This window comes from Gorilla gorilla, chromosome 15 (genome assembly GCF_029281585.2).
Source record: "Gorilla gorilla gorilla isolate KB3781 chromosome 15, NHGRI_mGorGor1-v2.1_pri, whole genome shotgun sequence".
In the NCBI taxonomy this organism is placed as follows: domain Eukaryota; kingdom Metazoa; phylum Chordata; class Mammalia; order Primates; family Hominidae; genus Gorilla; species Gorilla gorilla.
Window position 1 is genome coordinate 81,815,232 of NC_073239.2, and position 15,498 is coordinate 81,830,729.

Here is a 15,498-nt window from a genome sequence, read left to right on the forward strand (position 1 = left end):
ATTTTCTGCAGCACTCTGAGTGTCTCTTCCCAAACACTTCGGTTACTGTTTATTCACCTGCTGAGATCTGGTCTCTTATTCACTCTCGTTGCTTTAAGAAATGGTACAGAAATTTATTCATTAACATTTCAGATTTGTATATGCGGTAGCGAGAAATAATTCCCTTTCTTCTGTGTCGTGATTTGCCTTTCTTGTCAGCCTAAGCTCAGGAAGGTGTCTGTGAGAACTTCGCTCAGCCCAAGATCCCTTTCCCTTCCGGTCACATCTGTTAGCGCACAAGATTTCTTCGTCTTTCTCCAGAGGTTTCTGAAGCCCCACCCTTTACCCACGCACGGTGCCAAGGAGACTGTGCCCTGCCTTGACAACAGTTGCTAAGGGGCGGAGACTTCGGCTCGGTTCCCGAGACGGAATACCCAGGAGTCGAGTACTTGGGCGCATGCGGCAACCGTATCTCAGTTCTCGCGAGGTTTCGTCTTCCCGGAAGCGTTGGAGGACATTCCTGGTTGACTGCGTCGCGATGTGTGGCGACTGTGTGGAGAAGGAATATCCCAACCGGGTGAGCGACTGGGCGCTCCCTTGGCCCGCGGGCGGCCCCCGAGGTGTCTCATATCCAAGGCTGGCCTTCCCAGAGAGGCCGTACGTGGGGCGGACTCGGCCGCACTGCCGGTCTCGGTGACCCAGTAGCGGTATTTAGGCACACCAGGGATGGCCTGTGGCGGTCGGCACCTCTGGTACCCGCCCTGGCGGCTGACCTCAGCTGTAGTGGCCGTTCTCTTGAGCTCCAAGGAGCAACAGAGGAACCCCACCACCACCACAACCCCCGTCGACAACCGAGGGACTCCCCCACCCCCACTTCCGGTCTCATCCTCAAGCTCGATTTGATGAAGTACAATTTTCTTACCGAATTCTAGCGCTGGAGGGGACCTCTGTGGTCATCTGTTCTAACACTTTTGCAGATGAAGAAACCGATGCCCAGAGAGGGGAAATCACTTGCCCAAGTTCACATTCTAGTTGCATGGATGAGAGCCAGGACTAGAATTTAGGTTTCCTGCCTGTTACTGCCTTCTACATCTCAGTTACTTTCAGGTTCAGGAGTTTGCAAAGCTTGTCTATTCTCATTCATTCAAGGCATCCTTGTTGAACATTTATATATGTGTAGTTAGATTACTTTGCTAGGCCAGAAAGGGATTATTTCTCCTCTCTTTGAGACAGGGTGCCGCTGTTGCCCAGGCTGGTCTCAAATTCCTGGGATCAAGTGATCCTCCCGCCTTGGCCTCCGAAAGTGCTGGGATTACTGGCATGAGCCACCACGTCCGGCTGGATTATTTGTTTCAGAGAAGAAATTAAAAGGCACCTTTGGTGCTGCCTAACAGCTTACACTTTTGGGGAGTATGTGACTAACAAAAAATGAGTAGCTCAGTTCAGAAATGCTATTCAAGTTTAGGGAAAGGGGAGGGCAATAGGGGATAGTGCTGTTCTCCCCTGAGAAAAGGTGGACATCATCTAAGACTTGAAGGACAGTTGTAATTAGGGTAGAAAAGAAGGTGAGGAGCTGGAGGATGGGGGAAAATTACAGAAATGGAATTTGTGCATTGGTTGGGAAGGAGGGAGAAAGTCTCTGTAGCTCCTTATGTCTTAGTATCTTATGGGTAATACTTAGGCTTTTGAGTAGCATGTATAACAGTATGAATTCTCCTGTAGTACAACTACTTTGAAAAACGGGTGAGCCTTATAAAATACAGACATGACCCAGTGATTCCCATTCTAGAAAAATGCATGTGTATATGCTTCTGAAGACTTTCATAAATAAGTGTTCATAACAGCATTATTTTTGTAGTAGATTGGAAAAGTAACTGATATATTCATTAGAATGGAACACCATTAATGAATGAGGAATGGAAGTGAATGAATTAGAGCAGTAGTTCTCTACCAGAAGTGATTTTTGGCTCTTAGGAGACATTTGGCAATATCCAGAGACATTTTTTGGGTGTCAAAAGGGGAAGTACTGCTGACTGCTAATGGGTGATGCAAGGGATGCCACTAAACATCCAGCAATACATGGGACAGCCACCACAACAAAGTATCACTCCCAATGTCAATAGTGTGGAGGTAGAGAAACCCTGAATTATAGCCATGAAACCAAACTAGAATTACACAGCAGCCTGAAAAGTCTTACAAATAGTGTTGATGAAAGAACACATAAAGTATAATTCAAAAAGAGGCAAACCAAAATACATTATTCAAGGATGTACCTGGGTGGTAAAACTGTAAGGAAAGCATACAATTACTGTTAAGTCGAGATAGTGGTTACTCCTGAGGGATTAGGGTGTGATCAAGAAGGGTCACATGAGAAAAAGTCTTCCCGGGTGCAAGCAGTATTTTATTTCTTGATTTGGGTGGTGGTTCTACAGATGTACACTTTATAATCATTTCTTGTTCGCTACATTTATGTTTCATGTACTTTACTGTGTACTATTTCATTTTTTTAAAGTTTAAAAAGATTTTTATGAAACCAGTAATAAACATGGGCTATTATGAGACCATGAGGGAGAAGTTTGCAGTAGAGAATATTAAAGAGATTAGGTTGGATTCTTTTTTGTTGTTGTTTTTGTTTTTGAGATGGAGTCTTGCTCTGTCGCCCGGGTTGGAGTGCAGTGGCATGATCTCGGCTCACTGCAAGCTCCGCCTCACTGGTTCATGCCATTCTCCTGCCTCAGCCTCCCGAGTAGCTGGGACTGCAGGTGCCCACCACCATGCCCGGCTAATTTTTTTGTATTTTTAGTAGAGACAGGGTTTCGCCTTGTTAGCCAGGATGGTCTCGATCTCCTGACCTCGTGATCCACCTGCCTCGGCCTCCCAAAGTGCTAGGATTACAGGCGTGAACCACCACACCCAGCCTTAAGTTGGATTCTTAAGAGTGGAGTTATTGTAAAACTTAAAAGTCATATTGAGAAGTTTAGAGTTTACATTTTAGGCATTGGGCAACCATCAAAATTTTAATAGAGAAATGATTCTGAAATCTGTTATTTAGGAAAATGAATCTTATGGCCGAATGTTGAAATGGTGGGGTAGAGGGTGTGTAAAGACAGAACTCCACAGAGCATTTGAGGAGCCATGGCAACAGTGGTGTAGGCATGAGATAATGAAGACCTTATTTCAAAGAAAGAATTAGGTTGGGCACTGTGCTCACACCTGTAATCCCAGCACTTTGGGAGGCCAAGGCAGGTGGATCACTTGAGCCCAGGAGTTTGAGACCAGTCTCAAACATGGCAAAACCCTGTCTCTACAAAAAATACAAATAGTCTGGGCACGGTGGCTCACACCTATAATCCCAGCACTTTGGGAGGCCAAGGCTGGCAGATCACCTGAGGTCAGGAGTTCGAGACCAGCTTGGCCAACATGGCGAAACCCTGTCTCTACTAAAAATACAAAAATTAGCTGGGTGTGGTGGCAGGCGCCTGTAATCCCAGCTACTTGGGAGGCTGAGGCAGAAGAATCGCTTGAACCTGGGAGGCTGAGGCAGAAGAATCGCTTGAACCTGGGAGGCAGAGGTTGCAGTGAGCCGAGATCACACCACTGCACTCCACCATGGGCGACAAGAGCAAAACTCCGTCTCAAAACAAATAAACAAAAAAAAACCACCACAAATATTAGCCAGGCGTGGTGGCATGCACCTGTAGTCCTAGCTACTTGGAGGTTGAGGTGGGAGGTTGCAGTGAGCCATGATCGTGCCATTGCACTCCAGCCTGGGCAACAGAGCGAGACCCTGTTGAAAAAAAAAAGAATTAACAAGATTCAACCAGTTTAATGTAGAAGTGAATAAGGGGAGACCTATACACGATCACATGATCTCAGGATTTTCAATCTAGGCAACTGGGATGTTGGAAGTATCATTACAGAAATTGGAGGCATATGGGAAGAAAAAACAAAATTGGGGACAAATGGTCAAATTGTTATTAATATCATGCTTCACCTGAGGTTGAGAATATCTGAAGGGTCAAGTGAAGATATAAGACTGCAGTTTGGGTACAACTATGTAGATAGATGAGTCAGTCAAATACAAGTGTCAAAATAGGATTTGTTCTCTGAGGAAAAAAATGTAGAGAATCAAGGACTGAGCTCCAAAGACTAAATTAACTTCAGAAATGAAAATAAAGTATAAGGAAGAGTAGTAGAAAAAGGGATTGAGGTGATTTGAAAACCAGGAGAGTGCCTTTCAAAGGCACTTTTCTCTGATTTTATTCTGTTCTAAAATAATTAAAAGACTGTCATGAAGAAGAATTAAACTTTTCTTTGGAATTTTAGAAGGCAGATTTAGAAATAATTAGTGGGTGGATGTTACAGGTCTTAGACTTTGAATCAGAATAAAGAACATTCTGATATTTCAAAATGGAATGAGTAACTCTTAAAGGAATTAAGCTCTCTTCCTATTGTTCAGTAGAGACTAACTGACCATTTGGAATGTCAAGGATCCTTCCAACTCTGGGGTTCTTTGAAGTCATGACCTATTTTTAAGTGCAGTAAGAGCAGAAGCCCACTGCTTTGCTCAGCTTTGCAGAAGCTTAGCAAAGGTAAGGGTAATAAGAAGATGGTGGCCGGGCCTGGTGGCTCACACGCGTAATCCTAACACTTTGGGAAGCCGAGGCACAAGGATGGCTTGAACCCAGGAGTTTGAGACCAGCCTGGGCTACATAGTGAGACCCCATCCTTACTAAAAATTAAAAAACATTAGCCAGGTGTGGTGGTGTGTGCCTATAGTTCCACCTACTTGGGAAGAGGCTAAGGCAGGAGGATTCCCTCAACCCAGGAGTTCGAGGCTCCAGTGAGCTAAGATCACACCACTGCACTCCAGCCTGGGCAACAGAGCAAAACCCTGTCTACTTAAAAAAACAAACAAACAAAAAATCATTTGTTGGGAAGCTCTAAGTGTAGAATAAGTAAGTAATAGTTAATTATTTATCTTCGATTACATAAAGTTGTTTGTAGTTTTGTCATTTATTTTTACAGACTAGAAATATATAGTACTGAATTCTTAATGGGGCTCTGGCCTACTTGCTTATACTGTTAACACTGAGAATTTGAATTCAAACATGAGTTAAGTTGGAATGAACCATACTAATTTTCTGAACCCAAATGTTTTTTAACTCAACGGCGAACCACATTTCTTTTTTCCTTCAGAAAAGCATTTAGCAAACCAGTCAGAACTAGAACTCTACTACATTTTCTAAAATTACTGAACAGGCACAAAATTGTAATCAAATATTTTTCATATCAAACTGGAAATGAAACATTTCATATATTTTAATTTCAGCTTGAAATTTTGTTAGTAATGCAACAGGAATACAGAAATACATTATTAATCAGTGGGAAAAAATCGATGTTAGTGATATGTTTAAAATTACATGTTTTGTATTTGTCATTTAAAGCTAAGCTACCAAACTTCATATATTCAAGTTGTTGCTTGGTAGATAACATTGAACCAGATTTAATTAAATGCTGAGTAATATATAATTAGCAAAACAGTTGTATGTAAGAGTGCCTTAAAATGATACTCTGCATCTTAAAATTTATAGTTATAAGTGCCTATATTTAAAAAGTATACTTTTCAATCAATTACCTAACCTTCCACTTAAGACAATGGAAAAATGGGCCGGGTATGGTGGCTCACGCCTGTAATCCCAGGACCTTCGGAGGCCGAGGCTAGCAGATCACTGGAGGTCAGGAGTTTGAGACCAGCCTGGCCAACATGTTGAAACCCTGTTTCTACCAAACAATGCAAAAATTAGCCTGGCATGGTTTTGTGTGCCTGTAGTCCCACCTACTTGGGAGGCTGAAGTGAGACAATCACTTGAACCCAGGAGGCAGAGGTTGCAGTGAGCCAAGATTGCGCCACAGCATTCCAGCCTGGGTGACAAGTGAGACCATGTCTCAAAAAGAAAAAAAAAGAAAAAGACAATGGAAAAAAAAGAGCAAACTAAACCCAGAGCAAGCAGAGGGAAGGAAATAATAAGGATCAGAGTAGAAAATACTGAGAGAATACAGTAGAGAAAATCAATGAAACAAAAAATTGGTTCTTTAAGAAAAACCGTATTTTCCATTTTTAAACATTCCCTGGCAAAATATATACATTAGCTATTAACTTGTATCATCTGAAATAATTTGCTGGAAAAAAAATTGATCCAGTCTTTATCAGAATAATTACAGCTTTCTCGTAAGATTTTATAACATACTCTCATATTAATTATCCTTATAGTTTTCAGCCATTTCTTCTTGCACACTTGTATACCTTTACAAATCCTTAACCAGGATTTATCTGAATCACATTTTCTAAGGGTACTAAACATGTCGACTTTTTTCCTTCTTTAAGCTGTTAAGGTCTACTGTTGTTATTGTGGAATTGATTTGAATTGCATTCTTTTCCACCTATTATGGGAGCCTGAAAACCTTCCCTGAATAATGTGTGCTTTAGTTTACTTTCCCAAATTTGGATGTTAATAGTCTTGCCTCATCTAATAAAAGAACTGTGCCTCACTGATGAAGGTTACTCTTGCTGCTTTGAAATGACCAGGGCTCTTAAAGAAAGTCCCATCCGCTTCTTATATACTGTACTTGTATTTTGCCATTTGAAGCATTTACTTACCAGACAACAGATATATAGATACTTCTCTTCCTTCAGTGTTTTCTTAGAGTCACATTCAGCCTACTTTCATGGTCAGATTACAGAGGCTAGGCCACGTTGTGCAAGGAACCTGTGTCTGTGGATGCAGTCCAGTTCAGAGTTATATTTATTTGAAATTGGCATTTAGGTCTTTTTAAAAACTGTTTTGTTTTCCTTAATTTTTTGGAGTCCTTGGCAGTCAGATTTTATAGATTCAGGGCAGTCCCAATTCAAACTCCAGTAGACTTTTTTGTAAAGTGTGTAAGCTCATGTTAAAATTTACATGAAACTGAAAAGAACCAAGAATAGCCAGATTATAGGACATAAACTACCTGATTTAAAGACTAACTATAAGACTATAGTAATCAAGAGAGTTTGATATTAGTGGGAAGGTAGATATATGTATCAAGGGAACAGAATAGTCAAAGCAGACCTACATATATATGGTCATTGACTTTTTTCTAGAAAAGCACCATTGTAATTCAGTGGGGGAAAAGACAGTCTTCAACAAATCTTGCCAAAACAACTGGAAATCCATACGGAACTAAATAAACCTTGATCCTTACCTCATATATAAAATTATTTCAAAGTGGATTATAAACCTAAACCTACAAACTAAAAACTATAAAACTTCTAGAAAAAAATGTAAGAAACTTTTTGCAACCCTGGGGTAGGCAGAGATGTCTTAGGAGAAAAAAAGTATAAATTATAAAAGAAAAAATGATAAATTGGACTTTATGAAAATCAAAACTTGTTTGCTCATCAGAAGAAACCATCAAAAAAGGCAAATCAATGACGGAGAAAATATATTTGGGAAAAAACTTGTATCTAAGATATATAAAGAACTCTTACAACTCAAAATAAACAACCTAACTTTTTGAAAATGGGCAAAAGACTTGAATGGACATTTCATAAAAGAAGATACATGAATAAGCACCATGAAAAGATGCTCAACATCATTAGTCATCAAGGAAACAAAAGTTAAAACTACAATGAGATACCACTTTACATCACTGAATGGCAAAAATAAAAAGCAATACCTAGTATTGATGTAGCTATAGAGCAACTGGAACTCACACATTGCTGGCAGGAATGTAAATTGGAAAACCATTTGGCAGTTTCTTGTAAAGTTAAATATACCATATTTTTACCATATTAGCAATTCCACTTCTACGTATTTACCCAAGGGAAAGGAAGACATGTATCCATCCAAGACTTGCACATGAATCTCTATAGCTGCTTTATTCGTAATAGCCCCAAATGGAAACAACCCAAATATCTACCAACAGCTGAATCCTACAGGGAATACTATTTGGCAATGAAAAGCAACAAACTACCAGTACCTAGAACAACAGTGATGATGAACATAGGCATTATATCGAGCAAGGAAAATTGGATGCGGGAGTATACTGATTCTGTTTATATAAAATTCTAGAACATGCAAGACTGGAGATGGAAATCAGATCAGCGGGTGTCTGGGGTGGGAGGGAGGTTAGAGATAGACTGAAAAGCATGAAGGAACTTTTTGGGGTGGATAGAAATGTTTTATACCTTCACTAGGGTAGTGGTTACATGGGTATATACATTGGTTAAAAGTCATTCACCTATGTGTACCCTTACAGTGTGTGAATTTTATTGTATGTAAATTGTACCTCACTAGATTTTATTAAAAAAAAAAAATCAAAGGCTGGGCACGGTGGCTCACGCCTGTAATCCCAGCACTTTGGGAGGCCGAGACGGGCAGATCACGAGGTCAGGAGATCGAGACCATCCTGGCTAGCATAGTGAAACCCCATCTCTACTAAAAATACAAAAAATTAGCCGGGCGTGGTGGCGGGCACCTGTAGTCCCAGCTACTTGGGAAGCTGAAGCAGGAGAATGGCATGAACCTGGGAGGTGGAGCTTGCAGTGAGCCGAGAGCGTGCCACTGCACTTCAGCCTGGGTGACAGAGCGAGACTCCCCCGTCTCAAAAAAAAAAAAAAAAAAAAAAAAAGCAAAGCATTTGTTCTTAATAACTGGAAATGTATACTTTAATCCTAAGGCCCTTTTCCCTTTTAGTAGTTAAGGCAGTGCACCTATGATTTAATAACTCTGTGTAGTAATGTCTTGATTTCTCCCACTAGAATTAATCTCTTCCTCAGTACATAGAAGGGAGAGATTCCTCAATATATAGAAGGGAGAGATTAATTCTCCCACCAGAGTTAATATCTTCCTCAATACATAGAAGGGAGAGATTAATTCTGGTGCTTGGAATCCAGAAAGACTTCCTAGTGGCATTATTTATGGTGGATCTTAATTTCGCTGATGCTTCTTAAAACTCCTTGAAGGTAGCAACATGTTTGGCTCATCTTTGAATCCTCTGTTGTGCTTTGCACAATATCAGACACAGATGCACTGGAGAAACGTTGATTTGAGTGATTTTTAATCACATTATTTAAAAATACTCTTTAAGTGTGTTGCTGAGAAATGGGATTGGACTAGATTATTTATAAAGTGACTTTTAATTATTAATTATTAGTAAGCCTTTAGCAAAGACTTCCTTTGGGTCGGGGACGGTGGCTCACAACTGTAATCCGAATACTTGGGAGGCTGAGGTGGGAAGATCATTTGAGCCCAGGAGTTTGAGACCAGCCTGGGCAACATAGCAAGACCCCATCTCAATTACCAAAAAAAAAAAAAAAAAAGGCTTCCTTTGAGCCAGGAGCATAAGTTATTTAGAATTTCTTTTTTAAAAACTTTTTTTGAAAATTTGTATAGTTTCTTAGTAAAGATGTAAAACCCATTCTCTCTTAAATGCCATTGTGTCAGTCTTACGAAATGAAGAACTTAAGCTTCTCTGCCTCAATCATGTGTATCCTTAAGGACTGACATCTATAGAGCTGAGAGTTTACTTTTGTTTATTTTGTATTATGATCAAGGATCAAAACTATTTGAACAAACAACTAAACATCTATGTAAGATCATCTTTATCATTGACTCAGTTTCTATTTTGATTGAATGTAATTTTAGTTGGTATGCCTCGTTTAATATTGTTGGTTATTAAATTTTTCTAATTTTCTATTTTCATATTTTATATTAAGGTTTCCTTAAGTTGTTTCTAAATATCTATTTTCAGTTTATCCTCCCTTTTCAACATAGTGGCAGTCCTTAGAGACTTAAGGATCTAACACTGCACTTTAGTTGCTTTTTTTTTTTTTTTTAACATGAGTAACACTTCTTTAGGAAAGCTAGTAATTTCAAAAATTATTTGGTATATGACCTAGAAGTAAATGCTGGCCATTTTTTAGTTTTGTTTTGCCTTTAGAGATTTTAAGTCTGTTAATCATCTTCACTAAAGATTTTGAAATGTAAAGAAATTAAATTCCTGTTTCTGATATTTTAGGGTAATACCTGCCTGGAGAATGGATCTTTCTTACTGAACTTTACAGGCTGTGCAGTGTGCAGTAAGCGGGATTTTATGCTGATCACAAACAAATCCTTGAAAGAAGAAGATGGAGAAGAAATAGTTACCTATGATCGTAAGTAGACTTTATTTTTTAACCTGAGTGTGTTAGCAGGTGTCAGCTTTTGGAAGTCGATATGTTACACAAAATATTCTGAGGCCTATTTCAATATTGTATTGCGCACATAATTACTAGTTAGGTCTTTAAGAGGAAAATGTCATTAACACTTCATTTATCTGGGATATCAAATAGTCTATGTAAATGACTTTTGCAGATAACTAAAGCTTACGATTCAGAAACTGAATTTTTTTGTTTATCAAATTATTTTTCAGGGACATATTTTTAAAAGCTTTATGCTGCCTTAACAAGATATACTTTTTATTATTGTTATTATTGTGACCTTAGGGTCATCCATGTGAGTTTTCACTTTTCTGCTACAGTATAATACCATGATATCCTCCAACAGCTATTAAAGTGTTTAGGGCTGCTTGTCCCTATACTAAATGACTTCAGGAATGCAGTGTTTTTTTCAGTCTTGTTTCTGCTCAGAATGTCTAGCTTTTTTTTTCTTCTCCAATCTCACTGTCAGTCTATTGTTCCTTACTTTTGCTGCTAAATAATAAGCTGCCTTCCTATCCTTCTTCTCGTCCTCAATACTGGGAAACCAAATAAACTATGTGTAAAAAAATCAATTCTGAGGTTAGCACTAAGGATTTCTGTAAGTTAAGTATATGTATACTTCAGTGCCCAATATTGTGAGAAGTATTTAACTGTTCACATTCCCTTTTTGCTTGTCTCCTGGTTCTTGGGTACCTTCTAAACACATGAGGAATAAATGTACAGGTAATGGTATTTTGTCAGAGGAGTTTGAAAGACAGCAAGCCTTTAGAATGGAGTCAGATAATAATAAATGTTCTAAGCTAGAAGAATCTTTTTCTTTCTTTTTAGCATATGTTTTCTTTAAGCTGTATTTCATTCCAGGCAGTAGGGCATAGTGGTTTAAGAGCAAGGGCCCTGGAGCTAGGCTGTTTGGGTTTGAATTCTGGTTCCAATACATCCTGGCTCAGTCTGTCTTGCTAGTTACTTAACTGAAGTATGCCATTGTTTCCTTATCTCTAAAAAGGTGGTGATGATACTATCTACCTCATTGGGTTTTTTAGAAGATTAAATATTTAAAATAGTAAGCACTCAATAAATCATCGTTTTTACTAGATTATTTTGTTACCATTAAATTCACTTTAATGCCCAGCTTTGGTTTTTATTTATGATTGGATATAGTAGCACAGTTTATATTATTCATGATAATGAAAGCTTTTACATAGTTAAATAGGTCCAGCTGGGATGGGTGCGGTGGCTCACGCCTATAATCCTAGGACTTTAGGAGGCCCAGGAGGGTGGATCACTTGAGCCCAGGGGTTCAAGACCAGCCTGCTCAACATAGTGAGACCTCACCTCTACAAAAATTCAAAAAAATTAGCTGAGTGTGTTGGCACATGTCTTGAGCCCCTCCTGGGCTCAAGTTATCCTCCCAGCTACTCAGGAGGCTGATTTGGGAGGATAACTTGAGACTGGGAGGTTGAAGCTGCAGTGAGGCATGGTTGTGTCACTGCACTCCAGCCTGGGCAACAGAGTAAGACCTGGCCTCAAAAAAAAAAAGAAAAAAAAAATTGATCTAGCTAGTTTAAAAATACACTTAAATATCTTTTAACTGATTCTCTTAACTTTTGGTGGCAATTAATAAAAGCTCAGACTCAGAATTATGTAATGTTGCTATGTGGCAGATTCTGAATTTTTTAAAAATCAAGGTAGATACTACAATGGGTTTCCTCCTATGTTACATATGACAGACTTAAGATTCTCTTTAAATAGTATGCTGAGAATAGAAATTTTAATAGAAGTTTTAAGAAACTCTCTAAGACTTAATTACGTAAGTCTCTCTTTGTTTTAGCAGATTTGTGTAAGAATTGTCATCATATAATAGCCAGACATGAGTATACATTCAGTATCATGGATGAATTTCAGGTAAATATAAATATGGGTATAAATATAAATATGGGGAGGTTAGGGGAATAATAAAAGTGCTCTTGAGAATCTAAATACAGTTTTCATAAGTGAAGTGCAAAGCATTAGCATATATTAAAGGAGACTATGCCTTTTTTTTTTTTTTGAGATGGTGTCTTGCTATGTTGCACAGGCTGGTCTTGAACTCCTGGGCTCGAGCAGTCCTCCCACCTCGGCCTCCAAAGTGTTGGAATTACAGGCATGAGCCACTGTGCCCAGCCCCATGCCTTTCTTATATCTGTGCAAGTTGAGAGACAGACTTTAGATGTGGGTGGATTTGTGTAAACCTGTCTTCACGAGAATCACAAATCAAAATGTGTAGTTTACAAATGATATCTCAGCCCTGTCATTTTTGTTTATAAAGAATAGTAGCACATTCTAGCTTCTTATGAGATTACCATTGTGCTTCTTTTTTTCTGCCCGGTTACGTGATTGCACAGTTGTGGGCTTTTAAGTGGTGTCCTCTCCACTGCCACCATACTTGCCCGGCATGGAAATTGTGATAAGGAGGTTTTCTTTGTTTTCCCAAGTTGACATGTAGAGTTGAACAACTCTGCAGTCTCATTTGTGGTAAGACATTATAGTATTGTTAAGTAAAATTACAAGCTGTGTGTACCATGGTTGGAGGAGAAACATCGAACCACTGTGAAGCTGGAGATTAAGAGATTTATCATAAGGATTAATCCTTACACAATTGTGAGAGCATGTGAAGAATTCTCTGGAAGGTTGGTATAGGCCTGTAGTTGCTGAAGATACACAGGTCTGATGGTCAGAAAGAAAAGCTGGGCAGTGGGGGAGAGCCAGGGACAAACTGAAACCTATCTCTGTCCCTCACTGCCTGTTTTCAAGCCTTCAAGTTGAGTTACTTATTTTGTGTGAACTACATATTTGTCCATAGGATATAAATATCAGGCTAGAGCTTTTAACAGCCAAGAGAATTTTTTCAATTCCCTTCACATTTGGATAGTACTTAATTAGGAAAATAATAATAATCTTCCATAGCAGAATCATAAGATAGTAAAACCCCTCTTATTCCTTATTTTAGCATGGAAGAAAGTGCTTAGTCACCTGTCAGAGTCTGGTCTGATATGTTGTGGTTAATCTAAAATAACATCTTGACTATATTTTATATTTCTTCAGCATCCAAAAATTATGCCTCAAGAAATATTTATATGATATGCGTAACTTAGGGCAAAATTGACATCTTAGTAAATGAGTGGTGGCCACATAGGGAGATGAGCATCTCCTGGGCTTAAAGAAACAGTCCTATTCTTTTATGGGAGGAAAGGAGTGCTTATAGCTATTTTCAAGAAGCTCCTGAAACTCACGTGAGTTATGTACAGCTCCTGAATGGATATTGAGGTTGCCTGTTTATGTCCTAACCAAGCCATTGTAAATTAGCTAGACCAAAGTCTAGCTGATTTTTCCTTTATGACTGAATGCAGCCATTTTCAAAGCTGCCCTGGAAATTACTCCGGGACAGGAAGAAGGTAAAGGAAGGTGGCTTGTAGTCACGATGCAAGAAACTATGAAATGGTGGTGAAAATGATTCTTAAACTAGACTCTCTACTCCCAGTCTACTTCTGCCCCCACCTCACCCCCCCCCCGCCGCCAATTCATACTCCATAGTCTACCATCATATTAATTTTCTTAAAATAATGTTTTCAAAGCTGGGCACAGTGGTGTGTACCTATAGTTCGAGCTACTCAGGAGGCTGAGGCAGGAGAATCTCTTGAGGCCAAGTGTTTGAGTACAGTCTGGGCAACATAGTGAGACCCTGTCTCTACTAAAAAGTAAAAATAAATACTTTTGGGTGACCTCATTGGCCTTCCCACAGTGCACCTTTAGCTACAGTACAATATCCAAGCTCCTTATTTCAAGGTTCTCACTGGACTGGCCCAGCTTCCCTTATTTCCCACTACTCTTTGTATGTACACCATACTTAGCATTGTCCCAACTTTACTCTTCCTTCTCTCCTGTTAGAGAGAAAGATTTTTATTTACCCCTCTCTAATGCTACCCCTACTGCATTTCCTCAGGAATCTCATGTTATCGTCTTTCTTTCCAGTGTACTTTGATTCATCCTGTAATCATTTCTTCTTCCTCTTGCTTCTTTAGTTGAACAGGTTGTTTGTTTGTTGCAACAAAGTCTTACTCTGCCGCCCAAGGTGGAGTGCAGTGGCATGATCACAGCTCCCTGCAGCCTTGACTTCCCAGGCTCAGGCAATCCTTCTGCCTCAACCCCTCGAGTAGCTGAGACTACAGGCACTAGCCACTGTGCATGGCTATTTAAAAATTTTTTTTTGTAGAGATGAGATCTCACTTGGTTGCCCAGGCTGGTCTTGAACCCCTGGGCTCAAACAGTCCTCCTGCCTCAGCCTCCCAAAGTGCTGGGATGACAGGTGTGAGCCATTACCTGGCCACTTGAATAGGTCTTTACCCTATTTTCCTTATTTTCCTATACTCCTCTTAAGTACCTACAAAGTGATTTTCATTTTCACTGTGCTAAAACTATTCTCTCATACGTTTCCTATAATCTAACCACATCCTGTGACTTTGCCTTAGTTCTTTTCTCTCTTACATGGCTTGTAGATCTAGTTTTATTAACTATTGTTGTCTTTTTGAAGCATTTCTGCCCTTGAGGTCCATAGTGCTTGACTTCTTTCCTTTTTAGATCATTGTAACTGCTCCTTTGTGTTTTCTCTTAGTTTTCTTTCCTGTTTTCTCAAAGTGATACTCCTCAGCTTTTGTTCTGTGGTCTGGAACCTTCTTTATGCTCTCTCATGTAGTGAACACACATGTACTCAGTCTCAGTAGAGACCTATTAGATACCTTTCACATTTCCTTCTCTAGCCTTCATGCCTACACCCCTCATCCCCTCTTTTTTTTCTTTGTTTTGCTTGCCTTTTCTCTGACTCTGGCACCACACCTCATGTCAAGGACCATACCCATTGAAGCCTGAATTACTGCAGCATTCCCCAGACTGCAGTTCTGCACACTGCCATCAAGTTAATCTTAAACATGTCATCCTCCACTCCCCTGCTGACAAACCAAATGTAGCTTCCTTTCCCTTTTACTCCGTAAGCGATGCGCATGCTCTTTTCCATGTTGCTGTCCATATTCATGCCTTTTCCTTGATTTGAATATTCCCTCTCTCTACCTTCAAGCCAAATAAATCTTACCTCTTTCTACCTGAACTCAAATTCCATCTCCTCTTTGCTCTTCAAGCCTATGCATCTTCTCCCTTTTCTGAACTTTTCTTGTACCTATGTCAGGCCCTGACTCTAGTGAATAGCCACCTGGGAACTTCTACCTCAGCCTAATGGCCACAAGAAC

The 15,498-nt window shown here is 39.5% G+C and overlaps 1 protein-coding gene across 5 annotated transcripts in view; it reads left to right on the top strand.

Moving 5' to 3' along the window:
- The first annotated feature begins 382 nt into the window (after window positions 1-382).
- CHURC1 (churchill domain containing 1) overlaps window positions 383-15,498 on the top strand; it is a 29,156-nt gene continuing 14,040 nt past the window's right edge. For 2 of the 5 annotated variants that reach the window (XM_055362079.2, XM_019009569.3), the window contains exons 1-3: window positions 409-556; window positions 10,042-10,177; window positions 12,051-12,124. In XM_055362079.2, the coding sequence (XP_055218054.1) occupies window positions 437-556; window positions 10,042-10,177; window positions 12,051-12,124 (330 nt within the window). In that variant the 5' untranslated portion in view covers window positions 409-436. Of the gene's footprint in view, window positions 557-10,041; window positions 10,178-12,050; window positions 12,125-15,498 lie in introns of all 5 variants that reach the window. The other 3 variants (XM_004055308.4, XM_055362080.2, XM_019009570.3) reach the window with 3 other exon arrangements.